This window comes from Scaptodrosophila lebanonensis, unplaced genomic scaffold (assembly GCF_003285725.1).
Source record: "Scaptodrosophila lebanonensis strain 11010-0011.00,11010-0021.00 unplaced genomic scaffold, SlebRS2 tig00000061-arrow-pilon, whole genome shotgun sequence".
Classification (NCBI taxonomy): domain Eukaryota; kingdom Metazoa; phylum Arthropoda; class Insecta; order Diptera; family Drosophilidae; genus Scaptodrosophila; species Scaptodrosophila lebanonensis.
In genome coordinates, this window is record NW_022060554.1 from 9,230,703 (window position 1) to 9,245,995 (window position 15,293).

Sequence of the window (15,293 nt, forward strand, 5' to 3'; positions counted from 1 at the left end):
CATCTCTAATTTGAGCATTTATTCAAAACGAACGGACGACGCCGACGCTTGGGCATTTTGCATTCAGTGAAAGAAAAAACACCATAAACCTGTCAGAGGTGAAGTTGGCCAGCATTTCGCAGTGTTTATAGTTCCCTTAATATTGGTCACTGTAAATAAGGACGGCCACTGTTGTAATATCACACACATAAACACAATCCGTGAAGCGTCTCCATCACGTCCTTTTTTTTTGGCGCGCCGTTGAAAAACAAACTATAGAATTCAGTAAAGCTCGCAAAATAATGGACTCAACATCGAACAATGCGTCCCGGAATCAGAGCCAGCGCAAATCAAATCAAAATATTCAGGTCTATGTAAGAGTTAGGTAAGTGGACCTACAATTGATTGGAGTTGGAAGTTTTTAAAAAGGCATTTTTAGGCCTCTAAATGCACGCGAAAGATGCATACGCTCGGCTGAAGTTGTGGACGTGGTGGCACCTCGTGAAATTGTCACACGCCATACGCTCGACTCAAAGCTGACCAAGAAATTTACTTTTGATCGCAGTTTTGGGCAAGAGTCTCGCCAATGTGAAGTGTACTCTACAGTCGTGGCTCCGCTCATCGAAGAAGTGCTGGCCGGATATAATTGCACGGTGTTTGCCTATGGACAGACTGGCACCGGTAAAACGCACACTATGGTGGGCAATGAGTGCGTCGAGCTAAAATCATCCTGGGAGGACGTAAGCATCACAATATAATATTCTGTAGTACATATACATATATAATATTGGACGTATGTATGTATGTAGTTTGACCTGCGTTTAAAACTTGATTAGCAACTTCTAATATCGCGTTTGTTCGTCATTAGGCCGTACCGCGAATTCCAAGAATTGCAATCGAAACATTTTGCCCTTGGGTTAATTATCTGTTCTTTTTTTGTGTGTGTTGACTAGGATTCGGAAATTGGCATTATACCGCGCGCTCTCAGCCATTTATTCGACGAGCTGCGTATGATGGAGGTCGAGTATACAATGCGCATCTCCTACCTCGAACTTTATAACGAGGAATTGTGCGATCTGCTTTCGACGGACGACACCACCAAGATACGTATCTTTGATGATAGCACAAAAAAAGGTTCGGTAATAATACAGGGCCTGGAAGAGATACCTGTGCATAGCAAGGACGATGTGTACAAGTTGCTGGAGAAGGGCAAGGAGCGCCGTAAAACAGCCACCACGTTGATGAATGCTCAGTCTTCGCGCTCGCACACTGTTTTCTCGATTGTGGTGCACATCCGCGAGAATGGCATTGAAGGCGAGGATATGCTCAAGATTGGCAAGCTGAATCTTGTAGATTTGGCTGGCAGTGAAAACGTATCCAAGGCCGGCAATGAGAAGGGAATACGTGTGCGGGAGACGGTGAACATTAATCAGAGTTTGTTAACTCTCGGGCGTGTGATCACCGCCCTGGTGGATCGTGCTCCACATGTACCTTATCGCGAATCCAAGCTGACGCGTCTTCTTCAGGAGTCGCTGGGCGGTCGAACGAAGACATCGATTATAGCTACTATCTCACCAGGCCACAAGGATATCGAGGAGACGCTGAGCACGCTTGAGTATGCGCATCGCGCCAAAAATATACAAAACAAGCCAGAAGTCAATCAAAAACTCACCAAGAAGACTGTACTAAAGGAGTATACCGAGGAGATCGACAAACTGAAACGTGACCTAATGGCGGCACGCGATAAAAATGGCATATATCTGGCCGAGGAAACCTATTGTGAGATGACTCTTAAGATGGAGTCGCAGAATCGCGAGCTCAACGAGAAAGTGCTGCTCATTAAAGCACTCAGGGACGAGTTGCAAAACAAGGCAAATATATTCAATGAGATTAGCTTAAATCTGGTGAAGAAGACCGAAGATCTTCAGCGCACCGAGAAAAACTTAAGCCAAACCAAGGGGTCATTACAGCTGACCAAAAAGGTGAGTTGTGCGTTGTTTATCACTCCAGACAAGTGAGTCACAATTTTATTTACAGGTTCTTAACAAGACGAAGCGTCGCTACAAGGAGAAGAAAGTTTTGGTTGCTTCACACATGAAAACTGAAACGGAGCTGTCAACACAGGCCAGCCAAATACTGGAAGCTGCAGATATGGCCGCCAACGACACCCAGCAGCTGCACAATACTATTGAACGTCGACAGCTTGTGGATGAGAATATTCGCAGCGCCTGTGATCAGTTCACAGAGCGTATGCTGGACAAGTTTGATGTGTTGGATTGCGAACTCATCAAATACCAGGAGCAACAAGCAGATTCGACGAAAATGCTGGGCGATGAGCTTGGTAAGTTGCACGTTTATTCAATCACTAATCCCACGTCCAATATCTTACTGTTATTCTCTTACTCCACTAGACGCCTGCACAATTGTGCACAAGCGTTTGTTGGCCGATGCCACACAAAATATCGAGAATATACGCAGCATATGTAATACTGCTTTCGAAGCGACTGGGCAGCAGCACGATGAGTTCGTAAGCTTAATCGCGAGCCAAGGCGATGCTCATTGCCAAGCAATAGTGGCTCAGATCCTGGAGCATTTGAAAGCACGCGAGGAGCGATTGCAGCAAACAATTCTAGATCATCTGCACGAGCTGACGAGCAACAGCAAACAACAAAGAGTCGCAGTTGAAAACATGCGTGACAGTTTTACGAAAGTAATAGAGCGAAGTGCAAACTCGCTGGATGAGCATATCCAGCGGATGCAGCAGCAGCTGGCACAGTTGGCCACAATGGGAGCACAGGATGCTCGAGAGCTGCAGCAGATGCAGGCCGAAGTGGCCAACGAACAGGCACTGGCCCAGCAGGAACAGTCTATTGTAGAAGACTTTATGCGCCAAATGGATCAAATCAAAGAATTGCGGCACAAGAACACTACAAGCCTGGGCAAACGCATAGAGCAGCTTGAAAGCAGTAATGCAGCGGCCTCAGCGCAGACTCAGCAAAATATTGCAACCATATGCGCTTTTGCAAAATCCGAAGTTGAGCTTAATCAACAAGCGACTGCCGAGTTCTCTCAACATGCAGCTTCGGTCCAACTTTGCGTTGATGAAGCCGAAAGCCATCGTGGAGCGTTGCATGAACAGGTGGATCAATTAATAAAGGATGGTACTGAACAAGCTGAGCAAAGCAAATCACTTGCAAAGGCGCACAGTTTAAGCATTCACGAAAATTGTGCTGCTAGTAGCGAACAGGCGAAGCGCTTGCGTCTGGATCAGCAGCAACAACTGCAGCTGGCAAGCGAACAGCTACAGCGCCCCATCACTGAGGACATACAGGCGGTGCGCAGCCAAACAGCAATGGCTGCCGAAATTGTTAGTGCGCTGAGAAAACAATCTGTCAACTATGCTTCGATACAGAAAGAACAGACACTGGACTGCCGCAAGGAGTTGCTTAACTTCCAGCAGAGCGAGCTGAAAACTTATGCGCCCACAGGTAAGATTTCCTTTATAAGAAATCGGTATCATATATAGCAAAATGAATTAAATATTTGTGTAGGCACTACACCATCGAAGCGCAACTTCATTTATCCACGTACGTTAGCCGCTACATCACCGCATCAAGAGATTGTGCGACGTTTCCGACAGGAGCAAGATTGGTCGGACTTGGACACTACTGCCACTATTGATGAGGTATGTAACAAACTAAATCTTTTAAACTAATCGCCATAATTTATTCGCACACATATTAATTGCATAAAAGAAAAAATATTTTCTTTGTAACCAACAGTAAAAGAGTAGAGCAGAACGATTTACCTTCTGGGTCTAACAAAACAACATTTCTAATTAGTTTACCATAGTGGAATGCCTTTTCGGCTAGGTAGTTAAATAAGACATTTAAATTATAGGGAATTTCTTTGATGCGTAAAATATAAAATAACATTCCGAGACATTATAAACATGTATCTTCTCCAACTAAAAACTTTATTTCGTTTGTCTTTCCCATTTTGCAGTGCAGTGAAGGCGAGGATGAGGCGTTGCATTCGGTTCAGGAGCTATCTGAAACGGAGACCATCATGAACTCAACGCCCATCGAAGTGCCTGATGGCGTCAATATGAAACGAGGCAGCAGCAGTTCCCGCAGCTCCAATACGCTGAAACAACCACGTGCCCAGCAACGTAGCAGCTCGTTGTCCGGTTCTCTGACACCGTACAAGCAATCGCCGGTCAATTCGCCGGCCCGTGCTCGCGTGAGTGAAAATTAAAGCAATTATTATTAACGAAATGCCAACTCTATATATTATTTAATTGTATTTACAGGGAAACAAAGAGAATGTCGCCTGAAGCACTAGCCGTCTTAATGTTAGGCATTATTGAGCACCCCAATCATGGATGCTCGTTAGAGCAGTCAGGTTTATTTTACCTGATTCCGTTCCTTCGTATGTAATAAAATATTTAATATTATAATTCGCACATTTTCTTTAAACCGACGTCGCATTTCTGTATCACACATTCGTTTCTTGTGTTAATAAATTTCTCTGTATGTTTGTACGTAATATAAGAAAGCGTTGTTAACTTTATTTAAGACGAGATGTTGGCATTGTCATCGGATGAAAATACCTTTGTTGTAGATTGTAGCCATTAAATGAATAAAAATGGGTGTTCAAAATTAAAGTGCAAAATTTGTTCATAAGTAGATGAAACTAATCATATAGTGGGACGAGATTGATCAAATCATAATTAACATGTTAACCTTTTATCGACCCTGAAGTTGTCTGGGATCACAATATTTTGTTAAATACACATGCACCTATAAATACAATTTATGGGATAACGAGAGTCGTTGACACACTCATGACTTTTTGGATTTATTTGCTCATTAAACTAAACAACCATTAGCTCAGGTTCATTTATTTCGAATCGAGATATTTATACTATGTACTGAACCAATGCATTGCCACTTGTAAGAATCGAATTGGTAGTTCATTAAGAATAAACAGCTCTGTCCATGGTTGGTCAGCTTTGAGCCGTGTGTCCCCGATTAATCGTCGTCATCATCATCATCCTTTAGAATGCCAAGCCGACGAGCGACTTCCTTTACATTGGCAATAAACTCCTCCTGGACTAGATTAAAGCTCATGGCAAGCAACGCAATGCCGAAGAGCAGGTAGAGTGAACAGTAGGCTATTGATTGCTGAGACTCATCCTTGACTCCCTTGGCTGGCACAAAGTCCCCAAAGCCTGGATGTGAGGAATGGGCTTAGTAGGGCTCTAACTATGTCCAGGGCTTGACTTACCGATTGTGGTCAGCGTTATGAAGCAGAAGTAAGCCGAGTCCAGAAAAGACCACTCTTCCCACGTGGTGAAGAGAGCTGCCCCGCCGAGTATGTAGCTCACGACCAGAAAGACGCACAGCCAAATGGGCACCGGTCTATCCTTTGGCAAAAGTTCGCCATAGTCGCCATCGTCTCCATACATGGAGTCGTCATCATAGTCGTAGCTGGGACGGCGTCGAATCTGGCGTTGCACTGGGAAGCCCATGGGCGACATGATCCTAGGGGAGGGTGGCAGACGTTCGGAACGTTCTCTACGCTGTCGCCGTTGCTCCCGATGCCGTGATGTGCGACGCGGGGGTTGGTCCTCGTAGTGGCGATCGTCATACCCTCTACCACCTCGGTGTCCGCCGCTATACTCGCAGTCGTCGTACAGAGAGATGTCATCGAATTCCTCCTCGGGATCGTAGCGAGGTGAACGACCACGTTTGTTGCGTTGCTGGTTTCCAGTTGATTTCTCGTACTCCGGCAGCTCTAGTTGATTGCCATAGCGAGAGGTTTGTCGACCTATACTATGCCTGCGTCCATTTCCATACTGCGCCTGCGGTTGTGGGGATCGATCTCTATCTCGCTGGCGCTGGTGTGCTGATCGTGGCATGGATTGACTACGTGGTGGATGTTTGGAACGATTGCCGCCGCTGCCAGCACCTCCCGCATCTTGACCCCACGACTCAAAATCATCGAGTGCATAGCGATTAGAAATGATTGGTGTTTTCCGCGCCAGCTCGTCGTCTACATCTTCGTAATAGGCCGAATGGCCAGAGTGTCGTGGATCCACAGACTTTGCACGGCCGTGCGCACTATTTGGGACAGAGCGCCCACGTCCTGGTTGCGAGTGCAGGCGACTCAGTTCACGCGTGGCTCTTGTATCCTGCTGCCCACGACTCTGGGGCTCATGATCGTGTCGCTGTGGCGAACGTACTGATCTGGCGCTCATAGCGCGCTTAGCCGGCGGTTGCATATCGCTGAACTCGTCAATGGAACCGTCGTCCATGTGCGAGCGGGAGTGTCCCAAATACCGCTCCCGTTCCACAGTGTGCCTGTCGCGCATGCGGTCTCGCTGCCTCTGTCGGCTGCTGAAGCGATTGCTTCGGTTGAGCGTCTGCGTGTTCTGCGGCGGCTCGTAGTCATCATCGTAAATTGCGTGTCTCCCTCCTCGATGCGAGGATGCAGGGTCATGGTGGCGCGGCTGTTGATGCTGCTGTTGCCGTCGTGTACGGCCTCCACTGCCACGGTAGCCACCAACGCCACCGCCACCGCCACCACCACCGCCAAAATCACGTTCGTACTCTCCACGGCCAAAGGTTCGCACGTCTGGATCTGAGTAGGCGTGCGGCAGACCCATGGACGGGCCAAAGCCCGAATCGTTGGCAGAGCGCTGGGTGAGCTTCATGGAGCGCCGGAACGGCGGCGGCTGGGAGCGCGAGGTGTTGCGTTGCGAACGCACAGAACGCTGGCGCGATCGTTGGTTCCGAGGCCGTCTAGCAGTTCGAGTGCAAACATAGCAACAGACTCGCCAGTAGAGGAACCTGCAGACGAGCAGAATGCATTTGTTGATCACGCAAAGCTGGGCACCCAGGCAGATCAACAACTTACCGGAATGACGTGGCCATCACATCTCCAATGTTGGACAGGCAGAGCAGCATCAGCGGTATGCCGACAATTGCATAGAAAATGGTTGTAACCTTGCCCCAATCCGTGCGCGGTGATATGTGGCCATAGCCTGTCAAGTGAAATACGAAACCGGATTTAAACGATTATCAAATTATTAGAGATCATACATTTAGTATGTACATATATATGTATTCGTTCCCTTTTATTTACATTTCAATTAAAATGTATCTAAAATTAATATTGTGTGTTGAAAAATATGGTAGTCTGTACTTCTATCTTCTCATTATTATAAAGAGGAAAGATTTGATTGTTTGTTTATTTGTTTGTTTATTTGAATTGAAAAGACTCCGAAACTACTGTACCGATTTAAAGGATTCTTTCACTGTTGGGAAGCTATACTATCTCCAGGCTATATTATATTAAAAAAAATGGGATCCTTACTGAAACGATGCTTACAATAATGTAACCGAAGTTGTAAAAAAGTGCCTAAAAAATTCCAGAACTGGATGCGGTTAGTTCAGAATTATCCTCGAAACAATATGTCACTCTAAATATTGAGGCAATATTATTAAAAGTCCCCAGCCAAATAACAAATTACCAATCGATCGACCCGTGGCTAAAATCGCAGATACAGTCCATTACCCACAGGAATTTTTAAATTTACTAAGCCCGCCTGATTGCCGACACATAAATTAACATTAAAAATCGGAATTCCAATCATACTTTTGAGAAATGTAAGCCCTCCGAGCATATTTAATGGGACGAGGCTGCTTTTTAAGAAATTGCAGTAAGAAAATTGCAATAAAGAAAAAATAACAAAAAAAATCTAAAAAAAAACAGGCGGACGCTAGTACTTATAAGTACAAGTATATGTAAATTTACAAATTTTCATAATAATATGAGAACTGTTTTTTATTTAAACTTAAGCCTTTAAATTTAAACCTTTTGATCATTAGATGCGTCAAAATATTGGAATCCATTTTCACCCAAATTTAATTGGGGCGTTAGACATCACAATAAAATCGCTTACACTTGCGACTGTTATTATTACTTGGCAGACAATTGTAAGCCCTATATATCGGTGCAGGTAGATAACCTACAGAAACCGATCAGAAATATTCTTTTGTTGATGAAAATACTGGATACAAAATTCAATTCTGCTCACACAATTGTTGTGGGTCATGAGTAATGAGGATTAAAAATATTTGTAGTTGGAAAAATGGTAAATAGGGATCATTTTTAAGGAAAAAAGAAGATTGAGTTAGTTAAGAGCGTGGATTTAGAGAAAAACGTTGTAAAATAAATTTTGTACGCAATTGAAACCTCAATTAACCTTACTCCGTCATCCCTCGTCAGAACGACGATTTCGATTGAAAACAGAAGGCCGTAAAACAAAAATATCAAGTTCAAGCAATTTAAAAATATATATAAATTTCGTTAACAATTAAATAAAGAAAATATAAAATCCATTTTAGCTTCGTTTTTTCTTGACGAAGGATGAACTTGGTGTAAAAAAATAAGGATGATGTTCCAGGGTTAAAAATGTTATTTAAAAAACTATTTTGTCCACCCCTTAAATAAATAAAACACATCTTACGTATTAGGTCAGTGTATAGGATATATAGTATGCATTAAGTTCGACACTAGATTTGTAGAAGACTGATTTGATGCTTTTAAAAAACTTCTTTGATCTTTACAATATTCGTGAATAATTGCCGCCTTTTAGAGCAAATAATCTGCGTAGTATTTAAATCTAGGCGTAAGCATGGAGGCCAATGTGGGGGAGTTCAAACACCACGAACTCGGCCTGGTTAACTGCCCAAAGTTCTTGAAAGAGTAATCGCCAGCACTATGCTTTAGCCCATTAAAGCTATCGGCCACAAAATTAGCAAATACGAAAAAGGCGTTTCAAGTTTGCCGTCTTGGAAATGCGGAAATGTCGCTTAAGCTATAACTACTTGTATAGTCGGTGCATATCTATTCTATTGCAAATGCTAGGCCGGTCAGTAAACTCGGACGCACTTGGATAAGCGCCCCAATGATGGCAAGTATCGTAGTTTCACACTCGAAATAATCCAAAACAGCGAAGAATTAAACCGCAAATGGCAGAACTATAAAAGCCATATTGGGAGCTTGTGCAAAAAGTTCCCATCATCAATCTGAAGCCGAAAACAGATCTGATGAACGATGACCTTGCCATGCGAATGACTCGACTCTTGTTTTCATTTACTGCCCAAGTTTAGAGGTCATTCACGTGCGCCACCACTGATTGGGCTGGAGTGGGCCAATCAACTCATGTGCAGCAAAGTGTGTCCGGAAAATAAAAAAACGAAAAAACCCAAACGCAGCTAGCAAACTAACAAAATTTGGCATTTGATATTGACCTATGACTGATGCATGATAAGCAAATTGCCTGCAATGGCTGAGGTAAAAAAAATAATGATCGGGCACATACGAGCTTGTGGGTGGGATGCGTCGCCACTAATTCATATATAGTATGAATATGAATTGTGTTGTACTATATATCGGACATGCCATTATGCAGCTATTGTCTTTTTTTGATTTTTTTTTTTTGGTTGTAAATTCAGCAACTCATCATTATTTCCAGGAAGGTGTTTTGTAATTGAACAGAATTATACTCTCTTGCCCAATATCGGCTAATGGAAATGCTGCTCAACATACCAATTACAACATGACGGATGATGAATCGAACAGCGACAACCAAAGCCACAACGACCAGCACGACAACATTTTGGTTGTTGTTTTAGGTAGAGGCAATGGGGAGAAGGGGTGATCGGCCAGTCGGGGCGGTGATATTTATGCGAGTTTTGCGTGATTAACGAGAACATGGCCATTGGACAGATTGCAGCAGTTCCTGGGCGCAGTGCAATGAAGCATGAGGCAGTCCCCCATCCCCAGATCCCAATTGGGCGCGAGTTTTGGGGGTTTCGTGAATGAATCAGTAATACGTGCTCTGGTCCCAGAGCTGTGGGCCCATGATGACATGCTAAATCTGCCGTGTCTTGTTGTCTGCCACGATCGCTTGCCATATACTCGTACTCGTATTTGTTGATGGCTTGCTTGTTTGCTTGTTTGTTTGCATTAGCCGACCGATCAGGTAAAACAGTGGAGCAAATACAAAATACTAGACATCGTGCCAGATGAAAATGATCTTAATAAAACCCGTTTTTAAGCAATACAACTTTTGCAAACTTTTACTCATGATTATGGAAACTTATACAAGAGCAAATGAACCCAAAACGGCTCCACTTCGATGTCGATGTTAAGGAAAACCCCCAAGGAAGCAGACCTAAAGATGACAAACTGGCGGCGGATTACCCTTCAGGAATTACCCAGAAACAACACCACGTGGGATACAGCCAGCTGGAAAATTGTTCTTGTAGAGGCCCTAAGCTCCCAAGTGGATTAAAAAGGAATACAAAAAACTCAATCAAATGGTCAATTTCATACAAGTAGTCGACATATTGGCATTGATATTGACAAAAATAACATTTAAATATTTGCCTAGCTTATAAAATTTCAACGTAAAATACTTAATGCTCATAATTTAATAATCCTTTACTGGATGCGGGGAATACGGTATAACACAGAAGAAAGTGTTCCCCTTGGCAAACAAGATGTGGTGACCCTTTAAGAGATTATTGTAAGGGCAGACCGTGCGACCTCACTGAAGATGCAAAGCATACGCATACAAATGCTATATTTTACATCACCCTAAGGGCACTGTTTACAAAAGGTGCGAAATAATTTGTGTCTTTAGGTCGGCTTTGGATTAGACTTAGCCGATGACCTCCACTGTCTAATGGTGAAGGTAGTACAATGGTAGCAATGGCTATTTTCTGAAAATGCATTTCGATAAGATATCGCACCTTCGGTATTATTGAAATGGTGTGTAGGCCTGTAAGAAGATCCAAAACTGCTGTGATACAAGAATTGTCGCTCGAGCGATGTTTGCTTTTGGATCCACCGTACATGGTCGCTGTTGCCAAAAGCACAGCACCTGCCATCGTTGTTGTTGGGTGACGACGATGCCACAGTCGAGTGACTTTGTGCGTTGGGGGCGACGCGTTGTTATATAAGTAGCGTGTGCCAGTCGTATAGTCGAATTATTCTACAACTGAGGCGAACGGCAAGCGAATCGCGAGTTTCGGTCGGCGAAGCGAAAAATACGGGTCAGTGTGTAAACGAGAGTTGAGCTAAAAACCAAACAAAAGAAATCCGAGCGAAAGAGACCCATTTCGGTGAACAATCATGCGAACAGATTGCCTAATTGTGGCACTCTGCCTGCTGGCGACAATGACGGAGGCCCAGAGATCGGACGATGATCATTGGGTGTGGCGCACTTACAATCGCCAGCAACGCGCCTTTCGTGGCAGTCCCTCCACTGGAATAAAAAATACCAATGATGATAAATACCGTCGCGAGCTCTACACGCGCGATCGTGAGCCAACCACAAGAAGGCCGCTGCCAGGCGAGCCAGAGAACGACGAGATCGAGGACTACGCCGATATTGACCCGAACAAGCAGGGCTCCCCGAATGTTGGTACACGACAGTTTAATCCCTACGGCGGAGGAGGCTCCGGTCTCTTCAATGCAGGCCAGTTTACTGGCTTGGGAGGGTATGGTGGTTACCCGGGTGCTGGCGGGGTGCCTGGCGGCTATGGAGGTGGCAGCCCCGGCATTTTGGTGGGACCAGGCGGTCCCACAGGCATCATTGGACGCCCACAACAGCAACAGTTTCCTGGCCAAGGAGTATATCAGCCCGGTTTTGGCGGCTTCAATGGCGCCCAAAACGGCATCGGAGGCTATCCTGGCGTGTATGGCGGTAATGTTGGCTTCAATGGTATTGGTGGTCTGCCTGGAGCTGGATTTTCAGGCACACAGCCCCAGACTGGTTTTGCTGGCTTCCCAGGACAGCAGTCTGGGCTGGGACAGTATCCCGCAGCTGGCCAATATCCATTCACGCAATATCCAGTACCCAGTGGACAGTACCCAGGGGCGGAGTATGCTAGCGGACAGTTTCCGAATAGCGCCCAATATCCTGGCAACGCGTACCCAGGCCCGCAATACACAGAGGGTTATGGCTTGGCTACTCCAAACGGGCAGTTGGGCATCTATCCAAATCAGGGCCTCCGACCTGGCAACTTCTTCGACGAGAACACAAACAAACCCAACAGCGTTGCCGCCGATGGCAAAAGTCTAAAGAATGTTGAGCTGCAGGGAGAGGGACGCAGCACCGGAAACCCGTCAGTCAATGACAAGCTGAACAACAAAAAGTTGTAGGCCCAGATCTAAGAATACGATTATCAATCACCCACCCAAATGCATCTGTACATAGACCGTAGCGTACTTAGATTATTGTATTAGTATTCTAGTTGATTAAAGTTAATAAAATAAAATTGATTGATTTGTTAACCAACTCACCAATTGTCGTAATCACTATGATCGAGTAGAAAAGCGAACCGGCAAAGGTCCATTGCGACTTTGTGGGGTCCTCGTCTCCATCCCATCCATTTGTCTTGATGGCTGTGAGTATTTGCTTTTCAAAGCTGGCCAAATGCTTGCTCACATTGGCCATCCAGTCGTTCTCGCGCAGGACGGATGCATCATCGGAGAGTAACCAAATTCTCTCGGTTAGATTGGATCGCAGGTTCTGGATGTCTCGTTTTACCTGCGAAGGCATTGGTCTTTACTAGCATATAAAGCTGAAAACTTAAACTTATCTACGCGTAACATTAACATATCGAGTCAAAACTATAACCCGTACCGCACTTTAACTGGCAAAACATATATATATATATAGCATGTCTATTTTTTGATATCATTTAAACTAGCCATATGGCCATCATAATTCGATTGCTCAGCATGGAACAAAATATATTTACGAGTATTTAGCATAAGCTCGTAAATCAAGCTGGGTCTCAATAAAATATTTTGATATATATTGTTGTTTCCAGTTGCGGACCCATATCGGGCATATGAATAATGAGGCACAACTCCCAAAAAAAAGAACAAATCTAAAGTTATATTCCAATTTTAAATAACTTTGAACTCGTTCAACTTTTAAGAACCTTTTCCTGAAGTCGTTGTAAAGTTTTCAATTATTGCAGATAATGAACTTCATGAAAGATTTGGTCGTCATATTCATCGTAAAATTGGTCAATTAATTTGGAAGAATATTAATGATATGGGTCTCGATTAATGATTAATCCAGATGAACACTTTTTACATTAATCAATAATAGCTGTTTAGATATTCTCTTTAAGTTATGTAAGGTTTCCGACGATTCTGCCGTACACTATGTATATCAGCGATAGCGTTTGCATTTTTTCACCGATCTGCATATGTATATTTTCCTGTTACGGAAAAGGAACAAGTACACATATGTATATTAATTAAATAGTGAATAGAATCATGGATCGATATCAATCGAGTGCTCCATTTTAACGAGAAGAACGGTGTATAAAGTATGAGCCGATGTACCCTTGAAAACTCTATGTTTTTATAGTAAACGTTAATAAATTCCGCTAGATACCAAAGACCTTTAGCTAACTAATGGTACAGGTCGCAGATCTGATGAACAACAAATGCGGTTGTTCTATTTCATTTCAACATTTGAATATAGTGAGACATAATTAACGTTATATATAAATTTCGATAACTATAAGACTAATTAGTTTCGGATCGCTTCTAAGTTAGCTCTATAAAATATTGAGGATATTGTGGTATATTCATAAATATATCATGCATAGACTTTTCAGTGGCTAAAGAATATTTCCAGCGTTTGTTAATTACGGAAAATGGCACAGATTGGAAAAACGGAGGCGTTTATTCAAGATTTTGCGCTTACTTCGATCTCATGCGGTTTCTCCAAGTGCTGGAACAAATAGGCGCCCCCCACACAGTACGAGACAACCAGAAGCACCAGCATTACATGCGAGACGACGCAGGTGAGCACCTTCCAGGAGAAGCAGATGGCCGCCACGCAGCGCCCCCGTTCCGGCTTCTGCGGCTCCTGCATGTGCGGCGGGAGCGATTGTGTCCGTCTGCCCGACATTCTGTTGCCGGCTCTATTGGCTGGGGCGGGGACCCGTCGACGGCGTCAGCGGCACTTATTTTGCGCTTCACTGCTCGTAAATAAAATAAAAGCAAAGAAAAATACACGATGTATCGCAATAAGGTAAACGAAAAGTAAAGGACAACAAATTATACACAGAAGATGAACTGAAAACACGCACACACAAGCGTCTGAAGAATACATTCATTTTAATATTTGTCTAAATATTTATATGTTTGGTTTTTATTTTCTTATGTGGCCAGAGGGTGCTGGGGGGGTGGGGGGCATTTGAACAACCTGCCATTCGGACAGGCTACTCCATGAAAACTATTTTGGGCAGCAGTGGGGCATCGGCATCCATCTCAATTGGACGCATCTCGTCATCACCGCGACCACAGCCGAACACAACACACGCACAGACAACTGGCACCGCACCGCTCCGCACCACTCCGCACCACTCCGCACCACCGGCCCGGCCCCTATCCGTTGGATTTTCAGCAGACAACTGAAGAATTTTGCCTGATTTCAGCATTTTGTTGGGAATTTCTTGAAATGCACGACGCCAGACGGACGCTACGTGCCGTATTTGTTTTGTACATCGCAAGTTCTTAAAATGTTCGAATAGAATTCCCCATTCGCCATGAAATGTTCAAGTTTATTGACTTATTACGTTTGATGGCATAATTGTGGTTCAACAATTACATTTATCACCGCTAAGTTGCCTGCCGAGCGATAGAAAATATTTGATTCATGCTGTGCACACTACAAAGAAAATCTCAGAGTTTCCACTGGCGCGCCTCTAGCACTCACGTTCCCGAAGATCTCCGACCGACAGACCTATTCAGGCGGCTATTCGACGTGTACTGAGCCCGCTCTCGCCATCCTCAGCGATATTTTTGGGGTACACGTATTTCGAAAGACTCGGAGTCTCGTGCTTTGTCGGCCTTTTGGAAAACTTTCGTTTCTCATTTGTATTGTAATAGCTCTCTTGAGATACTATATTTCACTTGCTTGCGGAGTGAGTTTATTTTATTTAACTTGCAATTCCCATGTAGTCTAAGCTAAATGCTGGTTTATTTTAAACAGGAGCATTACTTTTATATTCAAGAAATATCAGATTTCCACAAGCATAAGTAAGATTGAACACATTCAAGTCCATTTGAAGCAGTTTGCTTGCCGTTATACTATATAAATAGAAGTTTTTACCAAACCCTTTTTTGTTTATTACGATATAGTTACAAGATTGTAATTGTAGTATATATCTTATTATATTTCAAAATTTAATCAAAGGTCTAGT

General features: G+C 43.8%; 3 protein-coding genes across 3 annotated transcripts; 2 read left to right on the forward strand and 1 right to left on the reverse strand.

The window, feature by feature from the left end:
- The first annotated feature begins 54 nt into the window (after positions 1-54).
- Positions 55-4,562, forward strand: LOC115624602 (kinesin-like protein Klp61F). The gene is made up of 8 exons (XM_030519347.1): positions 55-364; positions 419-719; positions 933-1,961; positions 2,017-2,320; positions 2,391-3,467; positions 3,531-3,664; positions 3,985-4,221; positions 4,292-4,562. The coding sequence occupies exons 1-8, from the start codon at positions 282-284 to the stop codon at positions 4,313-4,315; spliced, it is 3,189 nt and encodes a 1,062-aa protein (XP_030375207.1). The 5' UTR covers positions 55-281; the 3' UTR covers positions 4,316-4,562.
- Positions 4,563-4,851: 289 nt separating this feature from the next.
- On the reverse strand, positions 4,852-14,826 carry LOC115624755. Its single transcript, XM_030519586.1, has 7 exons — positions 14,699-14,826; positions 13,790-14,066; positions 12,364-12,610; positions 6,901-7,027; positions 6,556-6,833; positions 5,269-6,525; positions 4,852-5,212 (listed from the first exon to the last, which is right to left on the reverse strand). Exons 2-7 carry the CDS (start codon positions 13,994-13,996, stop codon positions 5,013-5,015), a joined length of 2,316 nt encoding a protein of 771 aa, XP_030375446.1. The 5' UTR covers positions 13,997-14,066; positions 14,699-14,826; the 3' UTR covers positions 4,852-5,012.
- Positions 11,191-12,222, forward strand: LOC115624844 (collagen alpha-5(IV) chain). Its single transcript, XM_030519687.1, has 2 exons — positions 11,191-11,563; positions 11,606-12,222. Exons 1-2 carry the CDS (start codon positions 11,191-11,193, stop codon positions 12,220-12,222), a joined length of 990 nt encoding a protein of 329 aa, XP_030375547.1.
- Positions 14,827-15,293: the final 467 nt, after the last annotated feature.

Bases quoted from the DNA above. Each gene is read 5' to 3' on its own strand.
- LOC115624844 (XM_030519687.1), top strand. From the start codon at position 11,191: ATGCGAACAGATTGCCTAATTGTGGCACTCTGCCTGCTGGCGACAATG. The intron at 11,564-11,605 runs GTGGTTACCCGG...GCGGCTATGGAG, and splicing joins TACTGGCTTGGGAGGGTATG to GTGGCAGCCCCGGCATTTTG.
- LOC115624602 (XM_030519347.1), top strand. From the start codon at position 282: ATGGACTCAACATCGAACAATGCGTCCCGGAATCAGAGCCAGCGCAAA. The intron at 1,962-2,016 runs GTGAGTTGTGCG...TTTTATTTACAG, and splicing joins CATTACAGCTGACCAAAAAG to GTTCTTAACAAGACGAAGCG. The intron at 3,468-3,530 runs GTAAGATTTCCT...ATATTTGTGTAG, and splicing joins GAAAACTTATGCGCCCACAG to GCACTACACCATCGAAGCGC.
- LOC115624755 (XM_030519586.1), bottom strand. From the start codon at position 13,996: ATGTCGGGCAGACGGACACAATCGCTCCCGCCGCACATGCAGGAGCCG. The intron at 12,611-13,789 runs GTAAGCGCAAAA...ATGCCTTCGCAG, and splicing joins AGAAACCGCATGAGATCGAA to GTAAAACGAGACATCCAGAA. The intron at 6,834-6,900 runs GTAAGTTGTTGA...GCTCGTCTGCAG, and splicing joins GTGATGGCCACGTCATTCCG to GTTCCTCTACTGGCGAGTCT.